At 42.6% G+C, this 16,683-nt stretch overlaps 1 protein-coding gene across 11 annotated transcripts in view; it reads left to right on the top strand.

Annotated features, from left to right (window-relative positions):
- SIN3A (SIN3 transcription regulator family member A) overlaps positions 1-16,683 on the top strand; it is an 84,173-nt gene that overhangs the window by 15,710 nt on the left and 51,780 nt on the right. For 9 of the 11 annotated variants that reach the window (XM_024232879.3, XM_024232878.3, XM_063716231.1 and 6 more), the window contains exon 2: positions 9,456-9,677. In XM_024232879.3, the coding sequence (XP_024088647.1) occupies positions 9,489-9,677 (189 nt within the window). In that variant the 5' untranslated portion in view covers positions 9,456-9,488. Of the gene's footprint in view, positions 1-3,466; positions 3,565-9,455; positions 9,678-16,683 lie in introns of all 11 variants that reach the window. The other 2 variants (XM_024232881.3, XM_063716229.1) reach the window with 1 other exon arrangement.

Raw genomic sequence — 16,683 nt, 5'->3', positions numbered from 1 at the left:
GGAGTGCAATGGCGTGACCACACTTGGCCTTATTTTTAATTTTTACAGATTTAATGAGCATTATGGTATCACAAAAGCTCTAAAATTTTGAGTCAGAAGAGTTTTACAGATCAAGCCTAAGACAGGAAACCAAGAGAGGCATGAAAGGGGACCAGGTGTAAAAAAAGATGAGAGTTCTAAAAAACTTTAGGTCAGAGTGTCTGGCCAATGTGTAATGGTGTAATGCGGGTTAAAGGTGTATCATATGCCGTAAAAGAAGCATTGATGGCTGGGTGTGGTGGCTCACGCCTGTAATCCCAGCACTTTGGGAGGCTGAGGCGGGCGGATCGCGAGGTCAGGAGATCAAGACCATCCTGGCTAACATGGTGAAACCCCATCTCTACTAAAAAAAAATACAAAAAAAAATTAGCCAGGCGTGGTGGCAGGCGCCTGTAGTCCCAGTTACTTGGGAGGCTGAGGCTGAAGAATGGCGTGAACCTGGGAGGCGGAGCTTGCAGTGAACCAAGATCACACCACTGCGTTCCAGCCTGGGTGACAGAGCAAGACTCTGTCTCAAAAAAAAAATAAAAAATGAAAAAGATATGTGACAGTTGGGGTTATGATTAGATTTAGGTTTCTCAGTCTTGGCACACTGTTGACATTTTGGGCCAAATAATTTGTTGTGAGGAGACTGTCGTGTGCATTGTAGGATGTTTGACAACATCCTTTTACTCTACCTGTGAGATGTCAGTAGCACTCCATCTTCCCGAGTTGTGACAACCAAAAATGTCTTCCATCATTACTACATGTGCCCTGGGGAGGCAGAATCTCCTCTAGTTGAGGACCACTGCATTAGAAGAATGTAAAAACTGAGTTCAAAGGAGGCTTGGATATTAGATCTAATGGTGTCTTTTGAGAAGAGCTGGTTGTTAATTTTGCCAAGCAATAATTCTAATCAATACATGAAATCTAAATAGATTACCTTTCATTCTGTAATAGATTCTTTCTTAGCAGATTTAAAACCAGAGGTGGACTTTTGGACAAATTTTGAATTAGACTACTCAAAATTGCACTGGGTTGAAGTTACATTGACTTAATACTCTGATAGAAGTTTGCTTTTGAAGAGAAACTTTCCATTGTTTCAAGAATATGCATTTAAAAATAAATAAATAAAAAATAAAAAAAGAGTATGCATTTATTTATTTAATTTTTTGTTCTAAGAGTATGCATTTAAACAAACTGACCAGGATAGACTTTTGTTTTTTTGAGACAAGGTCTTATTCCATCACCCATGCTGGAGTGCAGTGGCATAATCACAGCTCACTGTAGCCCTGACCTCCCAGGCTCAAGTGATCCTGCCACCTCAGCCTCCTAAGCAGCAAGGACTACAGGTGCTCACTACCATGCCCAGCTAATTTTTAATAAAATTTTTTTGTAGAGACGGTGTCTCATTTTGTTGCCCAGGCTCATCTCAAACTCCTGGCCTCAAGCAGTCCTCCCACCACGGCCTCCCAAAGTGCTAGGATTACAAATGTGAGCCGCTACACCCAGCATCCCACCCGTTTTTTGTTTGTTTTGTTTTTTGAGACGGAGAGCCTTGTTCTGTCAACCAGGCTGGAATGCAGTGGCGCGATCTCGGCTCACTGCACCCTCCGCACCCTGGGTTCAAGCGATTCTTGTGTCTCAGCTTCCTGAGTAGCTGGGATTACAGGCACCCACAATCACACCCGGCTAATTTGTTTTTCGTACTTTAGTAAAGACAGGGTTTCGCCATGTTGGCCAGGCTGGTTTTGAGCTCCTGACCTCAAGTTATCCGCCTACCTCAGCCTCCCAAAGTGCTGGGATTACAGGTGTGAACCACCGCCCCCAGTTTTATTATAATACATGGCCAGGTGACTTTTAGGACCTGTAGGTGTTTTGTGTGTGTGTGTGTATTTGGGATCTTCCTCTGTCGTTCAGGCTGGAGTGCAGTGGTGCAATCTTGGTTAATCTAACCTCCACCTCCTGGCCTCAAATGATCCTTCCTCCTCAGTCACCCAGAGTGCTGGAATTACAGGTGCAAGCCACTGTGCCTGCCAGGTGACCTTTAAATGTTCTGCTGCCATTATTTAGTCTTCTCTCCATAGTTTCTGTACGTCAAAGTGCTTTTTTTTTTCTTTTTATAATGTCTTCCTAGACTAGAGTCCTGATAGTACTATAAACTCCAAATTTGAAACAGTTGGAGACCAACCATGTTGGCTGAAGCAGGACTTGACAGTACTTTTGTGGCTGACTTTGTGGTTCCATCGTTTGGCTTTCTTTATATTCTAGAATTACACTGTACCCCTCTGCAAGCGTGGTTTTACGATCTGTCCAGTGTTTCTACTTTAGATTGGTCATATTCCAAGGAGGAAGAATTTAACCTCTTGCTCTTTTAGTTAGGTATGGGACCTTGAACAAGTCATTTAATTTGAGTATCAGTTTCCCTCAAAAGAAGAGGGCTCTGGCTGGGCGCAGTGGCTCATGCCTATAATCCCAGCACTTTGGGAGGCCAAGACAGGAGGATTGTTTGAGGCCAGGAGTTGGAGACCAGCCTGGGCAGCATATCGAGACCCTGTCTCTACAAAAAATGCAAAAGTTAGATATGGTGGCGCTGCCTATGTCCCAGCTACTCGGGAGGCTGAGGTGGGAGGATTACTTGAGCCCAGGAGGTTGGGGATGCAGTGAGCCGTGATTGCACTGCTGCACTCCAGCCTGGTGGACATAATGGTATGCTATTGCAAAAAAAAAAAAGGGTTCTGGGACTGCCTATCTGACAGGATTGTTGCGAGGAGGATATCAGCTGATAGCAGTCATATATGGAAGACTTGGCTGTTGTCGGGGAGGAAATCTCTGGCTCAGTGCTGGACTTCTAACCCTCTGCACAGGGCCAGGCATGTCTTAAGCACTTGCTAATTATTTGTGGGATGAATGACTTGGCAAAGATTGTAAATAACTATTGCCTGTAAGTCTAAACTTACTATTTTAATTTCATGCTCTATACCCGTGTTCTAATTCATCTCTAATTTTCAAGATGTAGCTGAATATTTACCTTTATAGAGTCTTCCCAAGTGTACATGTCTGTACCCCTTTCCCAATTTATAGTACTTATTTTTTCCACTCAAGAGCTGGTTTCTATTGTTGTTTTTCTCCTAACCCTCAGAACCTGTGGATTTTTTTTTCCAAGACTTTATTAAGAAAATTTCCAAATACACAACAAAGTTGATAGAATTTTAGTAAATATAATGAACACCCATATACACACTACCTAGATTTTACCATTATCATTTTTCTACTATTTGGTTTAACATATGCCTGTCCATCTATCCATCCCTCCATCAATGAATCTAATTTTTTGGTGTATTTCAAAATAAATTGCAGACATTAGTATACTTCATCTAAGCACTTGAGCATGTTTATCATTATCTAGAGTTTAATATTGTTTATAGCATTTTTCTTTTTTGCCCAGGCTCGAGTGCAGTAGCGAGATCTCAGCTCACCTCAACCTCTGTCTCCTGGACTCACATGGTCCTCCCACCTCAGCCTCCTAAATAGCTGGGATTACAGGTACATGCCACCATGCATGGCTAATTTTGTGTTTTTTATAGAGATGGAGTCTTGCTATGTTGCCCAGGCTGGTCTTGAACTCCTGTGCTCAAGAGGTCCACCTGCCTCGGCCTCCCAAAGTGCTGGGATTACAGGTACTTTGTGAGCCATTGTGCCTGCCTGGCTAGCATGTTTTTTCTTTGTCTTTCTTTTTTTTTTTTTTTTTTTTTTTGAGACAGAGTCTCACTCTGTTGCCCAGGCCGGAGTGCAGTGACGTTATCACTGCTCACTACAACCTTGCAGCCTCAACTTCTGAGGTCAAGAGATCCTTCCACTTCAGTCACTAGAGTAGCTAGTACCATAGTTGTGCACCACCACTTCCAGCTAATTTTTCTTTTATTTTGTAGAGACAGGGTCATCCCATTGTTGTCCAGGCTGGTCTCCAGCTCCTGGGCTCAAGCCATCCTTGAGCCTCAGCTTCCCAAAGTGTTGGGATTACAGGCATGAATCACTGTGCCCAGCCACATTTTTCTTTTGATGCAAATGTTACATACAATGAAACGTACAAATCTTTAGTACATTTTGTGTGTGTATATATACATGAGATCATGCTATATGTATTCTGTAGCTTACTGTTTTCTTCTTTTTTTTTTTTTTGGGACAGAGTTTCATTCTTGTTACCCAGGCTGGAGTGCAATGGCGCCATCTTGGCTTACCTCAACCTCTACCTCCTGGGTTCAAGCGATTCTCCTGCCTCAGCCTCCTGAGTAGCTGGGATTACAGGCATGCACCGCTACGCCCAGCTAATGTTTATGTTTTTAGTAGAGACAGGGTTTCTCCATGTTGGTCAGGTTGGTCTCAAACTCCCAACCTCAGGTGATCCACCCACCTCGGCCTCCCAGAGTGCTGGGATTATAAGCGTAAGCCACCGCATCCGGCCTAGCTTGCTGTTTTCACTTAATATGTCTTAGAGTTCATTCTTTGTACTTGTGGATAAACCCTGATCTTTCTGATTCCTACATAGTTTTCCATAATATGCATGATCACATTTATTTAGCTGATAAACATTTAGATTTTCATACTTTGCTGCAATAAATATACTCAGCAGATGTGTAGGATACAGGCCTGAAAGTGGAATTGCTAGTTTCAGTATTCGAAAATCTAGTATGTTTTAGAGTGCATTTCTTATACTTGTGGATAAACTTTGATCTGATTCTTACATTGTTTTCCATAATATGCATGGGATGGGTATGCACATTTAAAATTTTAAGAAATACCTACAAATTGCCAGCTAAATAGGCTGTACCAATTAAAGCCTTCATCAGTGTTTGCCTGTATCCTTACCCACACTGTCATCTTTTTTTTTTTAAATTGCTTTGGAGCAAATTACTTTTTTTTTTTTTTTTTTTCTTGAGGCGGAGTTTTGCTCTTGTTGCCCAGGCTGGAGTGCCTCGGCCTCTCGAGTTGCTGGGATTACAGGCATGCACCACCCTGCCTGGCTAATTTTGTGTTTTTAGTAGAGACGGAGTTTCTCCATGTTGATCAGGCTGGTCTCGAACTCCCGACCTCAGGTGATCCGCTCACCTTGGTGAACCAAAGTGCTGGGATGGCAGGCGTGAGCCACGGCGCCTGGCCTTTTATATGTATATTTTTTTAGACAGTTCCACTCTGTTGCCCAGGCGGGAGTGCAGTGGCATGATCTCGGCTCACTGCAACCTCCACCTCCCAGGTTCAAGTGATTCTTGTGCCTCAGCCTCCTGAGTAGCTGGGATTACAGGCGCCCACCACCACACCCAGCTAATTTTTGTATTTTTAGTAGAGGGAGGGTTTCACCATGTTGGCCTGTCTGGTCTTGAACTCCTGACCTCAAGTGATCCGCCTGCCTCGGCCTCCCAAAGTGCTGGGATTACAGGCATGAGCCACCATCCCCGGCCTGCTTTACACGTTTTTTATTACTAGTGAGGCTATATATGGTTTTAGAGGGCAAGGGCTGAAATCATCTACCAACTTCATATCTACTCACTGAACATTTGCTTTTAATGAATGAATGCTACTAAAGCATTTTTGCTTTATTAGGTTTAGGCTGAAGAAGGATGAGTTAGCTAAGTGTGTGAAAGGTTAAAAAAAGCTGAACTTGCTCCCTGTATGTGTGCCTTAAATAAGTAAAGGGACTCTTCTTTCATTTCTTCTCTTCTGTGAGAGGTAAGGTAGTGAAGTAGTTAAGAGCCAGGCTCTGGAGACAGATTTCCTGGATTTATATCACAGCTTTACCTCTTACTAGCTGTGCAACCTTGGGCAGATTACTTAATCTTTGTGTTTCAGTTTCCTCATTCATAAATTAGAGAACACCTTGCTTATAAGGTTGTTGTGAAGGATGATCAGGGCCTGAAACAAGGAGGTATGATTAGAGCGGAAGCAATTTATCTGAGAGAGTTAGGAATAGAACTTTGAGTAGTAATTGTTTTTTGTTTTTTTGTTTTTTTGAGTTGGAGTCTTGCTCTGTTGCCCAGGCTGGAGTGCAGTGGCACGATCTCATCTCGACTCACTGCAAGCTCCGCCTCCCGGGTCCACGCCATTCTCCTGCCTCAGCCTCCTGAGTAGCTAGGACTACAGGCGCCCGCCACCACACCCGGCTAATTTTTTGTATTTTTAGTAGAGACGGGGTTTCACCATGTTAGCCAGGATGGTCTCGATCTCCTGATCTCGTGATCCACCTGCCTTGGCCTCCCAAAGTGCTGGGATTACAGGCGTGAGCCACCACACCCGGCCTATGAGTGGTAATTGTTAAAGGAATAAAGTATGGTTCAGAGAAAGTTCAGCCTCTGTAGTGTTGTAGAGGTGGTATGGAAAGCAAACTCTGGAGGTGGATGAAGTTAAGTACCATATGAAATCCCAGTCACTTTATAAAAGAAACAATATTTTAACAGCCAAAAGATAGGGTATGATATCAGAATAAACCATAGTACTGTAATACTTAATCTATGAAAAGCTCACTACAATCTTCTTTTTCCTTATAGACTGGTTCATAAACCAGCATTTGGAAATCACTAATGTAGGCTGATCCCCTCCTTTTGCCCCAGTTTGAAAACAAGGCCAAAATTAGAAAGCTTCATGGTAGATAGAGTTTGGAGTAGAATCCAGTTCTTTTTTGTTTTTATTTTTTGCCCTCAAACATTCTCCCATCCAACAGAATCCAGTTCTTAAAAGGTACTCTGGTGTTTTTTCTATAGTCGTGCCGTGCTCTTCATATCTGATTTTGGCTTCTTATTTATAAAGTTTTTGTTGTTGTTTTTTGAGACAGAGTCGCACTGTCGCCCAGCCTGGAGTGCAGTGGCACAAATTTGCTCACTGCAACCTCTCCGCCTCCCAGGTTCAAGTGATTCTCCCGTCTCAGCCTCCCGAGTAGCCGGGATTACAGATGCGTGCCATCATGCCCAGCTAATTTTGTATTTTTAGTAGAGAATGGGTTTCACCGTTTTGGCCTGGCTGGTCTCGAACTCCTGACCTCAGGTGATCACCGACCTCGGCCTTCCAAAGTGCTGGGATTACAGGTGTGAGCCACTGTGAACAGCCTATAAAGTTGTTTTTTTTTTTTAACCCAGTGCTGACCTATCATAACATTTCTATAATTTTTTTTTTTTTTTTTTTTGGAGACAGAGTCTCAGTCTGTTGCCCAGGCTGGAGTGCAGTGATGGGACCACCCCTCACGCAACCTCTGCCTCCTGGATTCTAGCGATTCTCGTGCCTCAGCCTCCCAAGTAGCAGGTTTTACAGGTGTGCGCCATCGCACCTGGCTAATTTTTGTATTTTTACTGGAGACAGGGTTTCACCATGTTGGCCAGGCTGGTCCCGAACTCCCGACCTTAGGTGATCTGCCTGCCTCGGCCTCCCAAAGTGCTGGGATTACAGGTGTGAGCCACTGCATCCGGCCAATAAAGTATTGCCTTCATTTTTGGTTACAGCATCCGTTTTAAACCAACGGAACCCAAGACGAAACCACTGAAATTCATGAACGTATATAAGAAATAGCCAAAAAGACATTTTACTCTACCTGTGATTAGACTCAGTTCCTCATCCCAAAACATGCCGAGGTTTAGTGTTCGTAGTTGATTAGTGGCTCTTCAAATATCAAATAGCATGTATAAATCTATATCCTCAACTTCTTAATATGTCTAAAAGGTTTTTGAATACTAAGCTAAACATGCTACTTCATACTAGAAAAACCTAGGAAAGCATAACTAGCTAAGACATTTTAAATTATTTGTCCTCAGCAGCTGTCAGAAACGTTCTCAACTCCATTTAACTGAGTTCCACATATTATCACACACAAAGCTGAGAGACTTAGTCTGAAGTTATATAGGCCACAGAGAGCATATTTGTGGCTTGAGTTTACAAATAGATAAAAGTGGCCAGCTTGCAAATTAATCGGTTGTGCTGCTGTGTCAGGGTCCCACTTAGGTATGTGAAATGTGAGAAAAACCTGAGACAGGATTTCAGAGCTAAGGATTAGAGTGGCAGGCAGATTGAGGACTATAGTGAGGACAAAGAAAAGGTGAAACAGCCATGGAGAGTTCTTGTAAAGACTACTTTCCCTTCAGGGCTTGTGTGCTCCCAGAGGATAAAGAAAAGATCTTGAGTAGACTTATGAATTAGGTAAAGATTTTTTTTTTTTTAAACTTACCGTATTTCAGATGAGGGGGTGGCTTGCCAAATCTCCCACTATTACTGTAATTTTTATCTTCTTTCCATAGCAGTGGTATCTTATTTAAGAGATTTTTTGGGACTGGAAAAGTGGTGGGGCCTTTTTTCTTTGGATGGCTGATTCATTCTTTCTCACTGATGGTGTGTTATGCTTGTGTTAGTGATACTGATATGGAAAAGCTCTGAAGACCCAAGTAGATTACTGGGCCAAATGTTGGTAGACTTTTTGTGTCCTGCAGGAAGGAAATTGTCTCCCACGGAGGTATTACTAAGCTAAGAGAATCTCTTCTTATAACTGTTAGAACCAGAAGAAAACTTAGGAGTGATCTGTTCCAACTTTCTTATTTTATAGTTGGAGAAACTGAAATTCACATAGAATGAGGAACTTGTTGAAATTACGTAGCATCTTAAATTGGCAAGTCTAGAATCTTTGTCTTCCCATTCCTGGCACGGTATTCTTTCCATGATACCATTATAATTGTTGAAACAAATTTTAAATTAGACCACAATTATAGTAGTAGGTTTTCAGAGGATTTAAGAAGCACTTGAGGCCGGGCGCGGTGGCTCACGCCTGTAATCCCAGCACTTTGGGAGGCCGAGGCGGACAGATCACGAGGTCAGGAGATCCAGACCATCCTGGCTAACACGGTGAAATCCCTCTCTACTAAAAACGCAAAAAAAGTAGCTAGGTGTGGTGGCAGGTGCCTGTAGTCCCAGCTACTCGGGAGGCTGAGGCAGGAGAATGGTGTGAACCCGGGAGACAGAGCTTGCAGTGAGCCGAGATGGCGCCACTGCACTCAGCCTGGGCGACAGAGTGAGACTCTGTCTCAAAGAAAAAAAGAAGCACTTGAATACTTTTTGGCATGTGGATATGTAATTAATATTAGGAGTGATAGCATTTGAGGAGAAAACTAGAGAATAAAGGGAAACAAGGTTGTGTTTATATTTTTAAATTGGAGCCTATTTTTCAACTACATAATACAAAATTAATTAAAACTATGTTCTTTAAATATTTGTCTTTTTCAGTTATAACTTGTTCACTGTGGTGGGGAGTGGTATGCCGACATGCACTTAATCTTCATCACTAAGATGAAATAGATGATCAGTTCTGGGAGTCAAGCTTTTACTAAACTTGGGTGACTGGTCCTAAGTTGCGTACATCATACTGGAGTGCGAATTGACTTGCATGCTATTGCTTTTGGTTTCTGCAGGTTTTGTAGTGCATCCCTGAGCATGAGCACAGAATGAAGCGGCGTTTGGATGACCAGGAGTCACCGGTGTATGCAGCCCAGCAGCGTCGGATCCCTGGCAGCACAGAGGCTTTTCCTCACCAGCACCGGGTGCTTGCCCCTGCCCCTCCTGTGTATGAAGCAGTGTCTGAGACCATGCAGTCAGCCACGGGAATTCAGTACTCTGTAACACCCAGCTACCAGGTAAGCTGGAGCCAACCAAGGGACTAGAATGAGGGAAGAGGAATAGTGATTTTAGGCAATTATAAAACTTTTTTTAATACTGTGTTAGATATTAAAAATTGTTGAGTATGTGTAAGGTATAAAAAAAAAACAAAAAACAAAAAACTGTGTACTCACCATACAAGTTTTTTAAAAAGAATGTTGTCATGACCTTTGAAGCTCCCTGCATATCCCACTCTGCTCCCTTCTTTTCCCTGCCTTCAGAGGTAGCCACTAATCTAAACTTTGTATTTATCATTCCCTTGACTTTATTTACTTAAAAAAAAATCTAACATAATTGTTTAGGTATTTTTGAACTTTTATATAAATGGAAACATTTTCTTCTTTGACTCACTTTGTTTTAAAAACCCCATATTTTTATAGATAGCTGTAATTCCACCATTTTCACTCTAGTGTAAATTATATGCATATACTCAATTTATTTGTCAATTCTACTGTTGGACTCTTGGGCTGTTTCCAGGTTTTTGCTTTTACAAAGGTGCTGCTGTGAACATTCTGATATTGTCTTAGTGCACTCAGTGGCAGTTCATGACAAAATAAGAAGCTTGTGCCAGAATTTAAATCAACACACTTATTAAGACAGTTTTGCTGTTTATTTTTAAAAAAGACAGCTGAATTAAACATCATTGTAGTGAAATATGGCTGATTCTTGGACAGTGTGGGGGTTGAGGCACTGACTGACCCCCATGCAGTCAAAAATACATGTATAACTTTTTTCCTTTTTCTTTTTTTTTTTTTTTTAGGAGATAATGTCTTGCTCTGTGGCCCCTGTTGGGGTCCAGTGGTGCGATCCTGACTCACTGCAGCCTCAAACTCTTGGGCTCAAGCAGTCCTCCCCTGCCCCAGCCTCCCTAGTAGCTAGGACTACAGGTGCGCACCACCATGCCTGGCTGATTTTTATGATTTTTGTAGAGATGAGGTGTTACTGCTCAGGCTGATCCTAAACTCTTGGCCCAAAGCTGTCCTCCCCACGCCAGCCTCCCAAAGAGCTGGGATTACAAGTCTGGGCCACTGCGTCTGGCCCATGTATAATTTTTGACTCCCCTAAAACTTAAATAGAAATAGCCTATTGTTGTCCAGAAGCTTTACCAATAACATAAATGGTTGATTAGCATGTATTTTGTATGTTTGTCATATACTATATTCTTAAAATAATCTAGAAGAAACAAAATACTAAGAAAATCATAAGGAAGAGAAAATATATCTACTATTTATTAAGTGGAAGTGGATCATCATAAAGGTCTTCATCCTTGTCTTCACATTGAGGAGGCCGAGGAGGAGGGAGAAAGAAGATGAAGGGTTGTTAGTCTGGCCATCTCAGGGGTGGCAGAGGTGGGAGAAAATCCACGTATAAGTGGACTTGTGTTGTTGCTGAGTTCAGTGGCTCGCACCCATAATCCCAACACTTGGGGAAGTTAGAAGCATGAGGATTGCCTGAGCCCAGGAGTTAGAGATCAGCCTGGGCAACATAGCAAGCCCCGTCTCTCCTAAAAATAAACAAAGATTAGCAGGGCGTAATGGTGCACACTTGTGTTCCTAGCTACTTGGGAGGCTGAGGTGAGAGGATCATTTGAGCCTGGGAGGTCGAGGCTCCAGTGAATATGCTACCGCACCCAGCGTGGGTGACAGAGTGTAAACTTGTCTCAAAAATAAAGAATTAATTAATTAATTTGAAAAAATAAATAAAAAATTAGCCAGGCATAGTGGTGTGCATCTGTAGTCCTAGCTACCCGGGAGACTGAGGTGAGAGGATTGCTCAAGCCTAGGAAGTCAAGGCTGCAGTGAGCTGTGATCAAGCAACTATACTTCAGACTGGACAACAGTGCAAGACCCTGTCTCCTTAAAAAAAATAAAAACCTGTGTTATTCAAGGGTCTAACCATAGTTGGTTTACATTGTGGTGCAAACTCCTTATCCTGTTGCAAACCAGTCAGCAGGTTTGAGGACATACAAGAGTTTGTCAAGTACCTATGAAAGGGATTGCTGTGTCACAGGGTATATGCGTCTTTAGCAGGTTCCCCCAAGCATTGTATATTCCTGTTGTTCTATGTCCTGACCAACACTGATCATTCATCTGTTACTCTGTTTTGTAGAAGTGAAGAAATTTGGTTTTTGCCGTTTTTTATTACGAAAGTAATATATCACTTTGGTTTTTTCATTTTTTATTTTATTTATTTATTTATTTATTTTGAGACGGAGTTTCACTCTTATCACCCAGGCTGGAGTGCAGTGGTGCGATCTCGGCCCACTGCAACCTCTGCCTCCCAGGCTCAAGTGATTCTCCTGCCTCAGCCTCCTGAGTAGCTGGGATTGCATGCACCTGCTGCTATGCCTGGATAATTTTTTGTATTTTTAGTAGAGATGGGGTTTCTCCATGTGGGCCAGACTGGTCTCGAACTCCTGACCTCAGGTGATCCGCCCCTCTTGGCCTTCCAAAGTACCGGGATTACAGGCGTGAGCCACCACGCCTAGCCTATTTTATTTATTTATTTATTTATTTATTTTTGAGACAGAGGCTCTGTCTGTTGCCCAGGCTGGAGTGCAATGGTTCAGTCTTGGCTCACTGCAGCCTCTGCCTTCTAGGTTGAATCGATTCTCTTGCCTCAGCCTCTCGAGTAGCTGGGATTACGGGCGTGTACCACCACGCCCAGCTAATTTTTGTATTTTTAGTAGAGATGGGGTTTCGCTGTGCTGGCCAGGCTGGTCTTGACCTCAGGTGATCCCCGCCTGTCTCTGCCTTCCAAAGTGCTGGGATTACAGGCGTGAGCCACTGCACCCGGCCTTATTTTATTTTTTTGAGATGGTGTCTCGCTCTGTCGCCCCAGCTGGAGTACAGTGGCGTGATCTTGGCTCACTGCAACCTCTGGCTCCCAGGTTCAAGTGATTCTCGTGCCCCAGCCTCTTGAGTAGCTGGGATTATAGGCGTAAGCCACCATGCCCGGCTAATTTTTGTATTTTTAGTAGAGACAGGGTTTTGCCATGTTGGGCAGGCTGGTCTTAAACTCCTGGTTTCAAGTGATCTGCTCGCCTTGACCTCCCAAAGTGCTGGGATTACAGGCGTGAGCCTCTGCGCCCTGCCACACTTTGATTTTTTTTTAAAAAAAGGATATAAAATGACTTTTTTTCTGTCACCCCTCAGATTTTCTCCCACTGGTGAATTTCTTGGGTATCCAGTTTTATATGCATACACAAGCTTATCTATATCAACCTATCTAGCTATCTAAATTTACTTTTTTTTTTTGAGACAGAGTCACACTCTCGCCCAGGCTGGAATGCTGTGGCATGATCTCAGCTCACTGCACCCTTCACCTCCTGGGCTCAAGCAATCCTCGCACCTCAGTCTCCCAAGTAGTTGGGACTACAGGTGCATGCCACCACACCTGGCTAATTTTTGTATTTTTTCTATAGAGACAGAGTTTCACCATGTTGCCCAGGCTGGTCTTGAACTCCTGGACTCAAGTGATCTGCCCGCCTCTGCCTCCCAAAGTGCTGGGATTACAGGCATGAGCCACCTTGCCCGGCCTTTCCGTTTTTCTTTTTGTACAGTTTGGATCATACATTACATACTGTTGTGCTGTTTGCTCTTTTCATTTAATATATAGTGGATATCTTTCTACTTTAGCATATAACTGATCTGGAGAGGCCTTCAACCTCATTTGTTAGTGACCTTAAAAATGTACGGCTGGTACTGGGAATATAAACTGAGGTAATCTTTTTTGAGAGCAATTTGGCAGTTTGTGTCAGATTCTTTTGTTAGTTTTTGACCTGGCAATTCCATTTCTAGAAATTCAGTATAAAAATATAAAGAAGAGGAAATGCAGCTGAAGTAGGAAATGGTGATTCCTTAGGTGTCACTCTTCCGCAGGAGTCCCCTTGAAGCTGTCTAATCCCTTCCTGTGGGGCTGAGGCAGCAGTCAGAAGACTGCCAACAGATGGCATCTTTTAGGACTTGGAAGAAAAAAAAGTTGCTTGTTTACCTTGGGTGATTACTTTCATTATCTAAACAGGTTAATGACTGTTTTCTACATTTGGGATAGTTACATTTCTTCCAAATGGAAACTATAATGTGTTTGTATAAGTCAGTCTAGTGAAAGCCTGTAAACCCTGTAAAAAACATGCATGTTGGAATACAGAAGCTCAGAATACTAGCCCATCTTTGAGGTACATTAGAGCTTTTAGAATTGTCTAAATAGTTTCTTTTTACTCTTAATATGCCTTGTTTTGTTTCTGTGGATTTATGCATAGTTGCTTGGTTTCTCCCTCTCCCTCATTTCTTCATCTCCCTCCAGGATAATTTTTATAAACGTGAGGATTTGAAAAAAAGTTTTATTCTCTCTTAAATTGTGGTATAAAACTTAACATTGTTTAGAGAAAGAAAGTTTCATGTTATTTAGTCTCCTTATTTTGGGGATGGAGCATTCGGGCATTTGGACAGATTGTTGTCTTCTGTGGTGATCAACAATTCTGAAAAAGGAAAAAAGTTCTGAAAAAATTTTTATAGCATTTCTTGCAATAGATATAGAAGGAAAGTGGTTTTGGCTTTTATTTCCTCAAACTTAGAAGAGGACAAGAGAAAGATTGAGATAAAAGAATAGAAAAGACATTTGTTTGAGGCCAAACCATCAAGAATTTGGGGAAAAAAATTTATTTTACATTAGATACAATGCTCGTAACAAATCAAGATAAGCAAAATAAGCCAAGTAGGCCAGGCGCGGTGGCTCACACCTGTAATCCCAGCACTTTGGGAGCCCAAGACGGGTGGATCATTGGAGGTCAGGAGTTCGACACCAGTCTAACCAGCATGGTGAAACCCTGTCTGTACTAAAAATACAAAAATTAGCTGGGCATGGTGGCAGGCACCTGTAATCCCAGCTACTCAGGAGGCTAAGGCAGGAGAATCGCTTGAACGTGGGAGGCAGAGGTTGCAGTGAGCCGAAATTGTGCTACCGCACTCCAGCCTGGGCGATAGAGTGAGACTGTTTCAAAAACAAAAAGCAACAAAGAAAGAGCCATCTTTAATTCTGTAACCACAAGATTAAATGCCAACATTTTGCTATATATTAGTTGTCTAAGGTTTGAAATCTTTTTATCATACTGCTTTGTAATGTGTTTTTATTATTTTTTTGAGACAGGGTCTTTCTCTGTCACCCAGTGTAATGTGCTTTAAAAAACTATTTAAAAGTTTATATACAGTACATGAATACATTCAACTTGTGGATTATGAACTTTTTTTTCAGATTCAAATATATCCATATATATCATTATTGAAAGTGTGGCTTAAAAATGGCTAATCTGTATCCTTTGTTACTAGTTTGTAATGGCATAAGTATAGAAATTGAGAGTGTTTAGAAACTATTAGAGCAATTGGACATGATCATTTTTTATTTGTAAAATCCAGTAATGAAAGTTACAGGCTGGGCACAGTGGCTTATGTCTATAACCCCAGCACTTTGGGAGGCCAAGGCAGGCAGACTTCATACCCAAGAGTTCAAGACCAGCCTGGGCAACATGGTGAAATCCTGTTTCTACAAAAAGTACAACAATTAACCAGGCATGGTAGTACATGCCTGTAGTCCCAGCTACTCGGGAAGCTGGGGTGGGAGGATCATCTGAGCCTGGGGAGGTCAAGGCTGCAGTGAGCCATGATTGTACCACTGCACTCTAGCCTGGGTGAGAGAGCAGGACCCTGTCTCAATAAAAAGGTAAGAAAAAAAAATTACAGGTTTATGTATTTTTGTTTTGTTTTTTGAGATGAAGTTTCACTCTTGTTGCCTAGGCTGGAGTGCAATGGCGTGATCTCAGCTCACCGCAACCTCCGCCTCCCTGGTTCAAGCGATTCTCCTGCCTCAGCCTCCCGAATAGCTGGGATTACAGGCATGCACCACCACGCCTGTCTAATTTTGTATTTTCAGTAGAGAAGGGGTTTCTCCATGTTGCTCAGGCTGGTGTTGAGAACTCCCAGCCTCAGGTGATCGCCCACCTCGGCCTCCCAAAGTGCTGGGATTACAGGCGTGAGCCACCACGCCTGGCGGGTTTGTGTATTTTTTATTTCACTTTCATAGTAATTTATTTTTATTGGATTTTTATAAAAGTTGTGGTCCCTGATGGATTGGAATTTAAAAAAAAATTTAACCTTTACCACAGATAGTTTGAGATGAACTATATAATTTTTTTTCTTCTTTTTGGAGACAGAGTCTTGCTCTGTTTTCTAGGCTGGAATGCAGTGGCATGATCTCAGCTCACTGCAACCTCCACCTCCCAGGTTCAAGTGATTACCGTGCCTCAGCCTCTCAGTAGCTGGGATTACAGATGCGTGTTACCACGTCCAGCTAATTTTTTTTGGTATTTTTAGTAGAGACAGGGTCTTACCATGTTGGCCAGGCTGGTCTCGAGCTCCTGAACTCAAGTGATCCGTTTGCCTGGGCCTCCCAAAGTGCTGGTTACAGGTGTGAGACACTGTTCCCAGCTAAACTATATATATATATTTGGTTTGTTTGTTTGTTTTTGAGATGGAGTCTCGCTCTGTCGTCCAGGCTGGATTGCAGTGGCACGATCTTGGCTCACTGCAAGCTCCGCCTCGTGGGTTCACGCTGTTCTCCTGCCTCAGCCTCCCGAGTAGCTGGGACTGTGGGCGCCGGCCAACACGCCCAGTTAATTTTTTGTATTTTCAGTAGAGACGGGGTTTCACCGTGCTAGCCAGGATGGTCTCGATCTCCTGACCTTGTGATCCGCCTGCATTGGCCTCTCAAAGTGCTGGGATTACAGGCGTGAGCCACCGTGTCCGGCTATATAATTTTTAATAGCTACAAATAATTTTGTTATAACTTTGGTGGGCTGTAATTTATTTAACCAGTTCCTTTTGTGGAAAATTTGGGTTTCTTTCTTTTTCTTTTCTTTCTTTTTTTTTTTTAGAGACGGTCTCACTCTGTCACCTGGGCTAGAGAGCAGTGGTGTGATCACAGCTCACT

Source organism: Pongo abelii, chromosome 16 (assembly GCF_028885655.2).
Source record: "Pongo abelii isolate AG06213 chromosome 16, NHGRI_mPonAbe1-v2.0_pri, whole genome shotgun sequence".
In the NCBI taxonomy this organism is placed as follows: Eukaryota; Metazoa; Chordata; class Mammalia; order Primates; family Hominidae; genus Pongo; species Pongo abelii.
The sequence above is the reverse complement of the archived record's forward strand: the minus strand, read 5'-3'. Positions and strand labels throughout refer to the sequence as shown.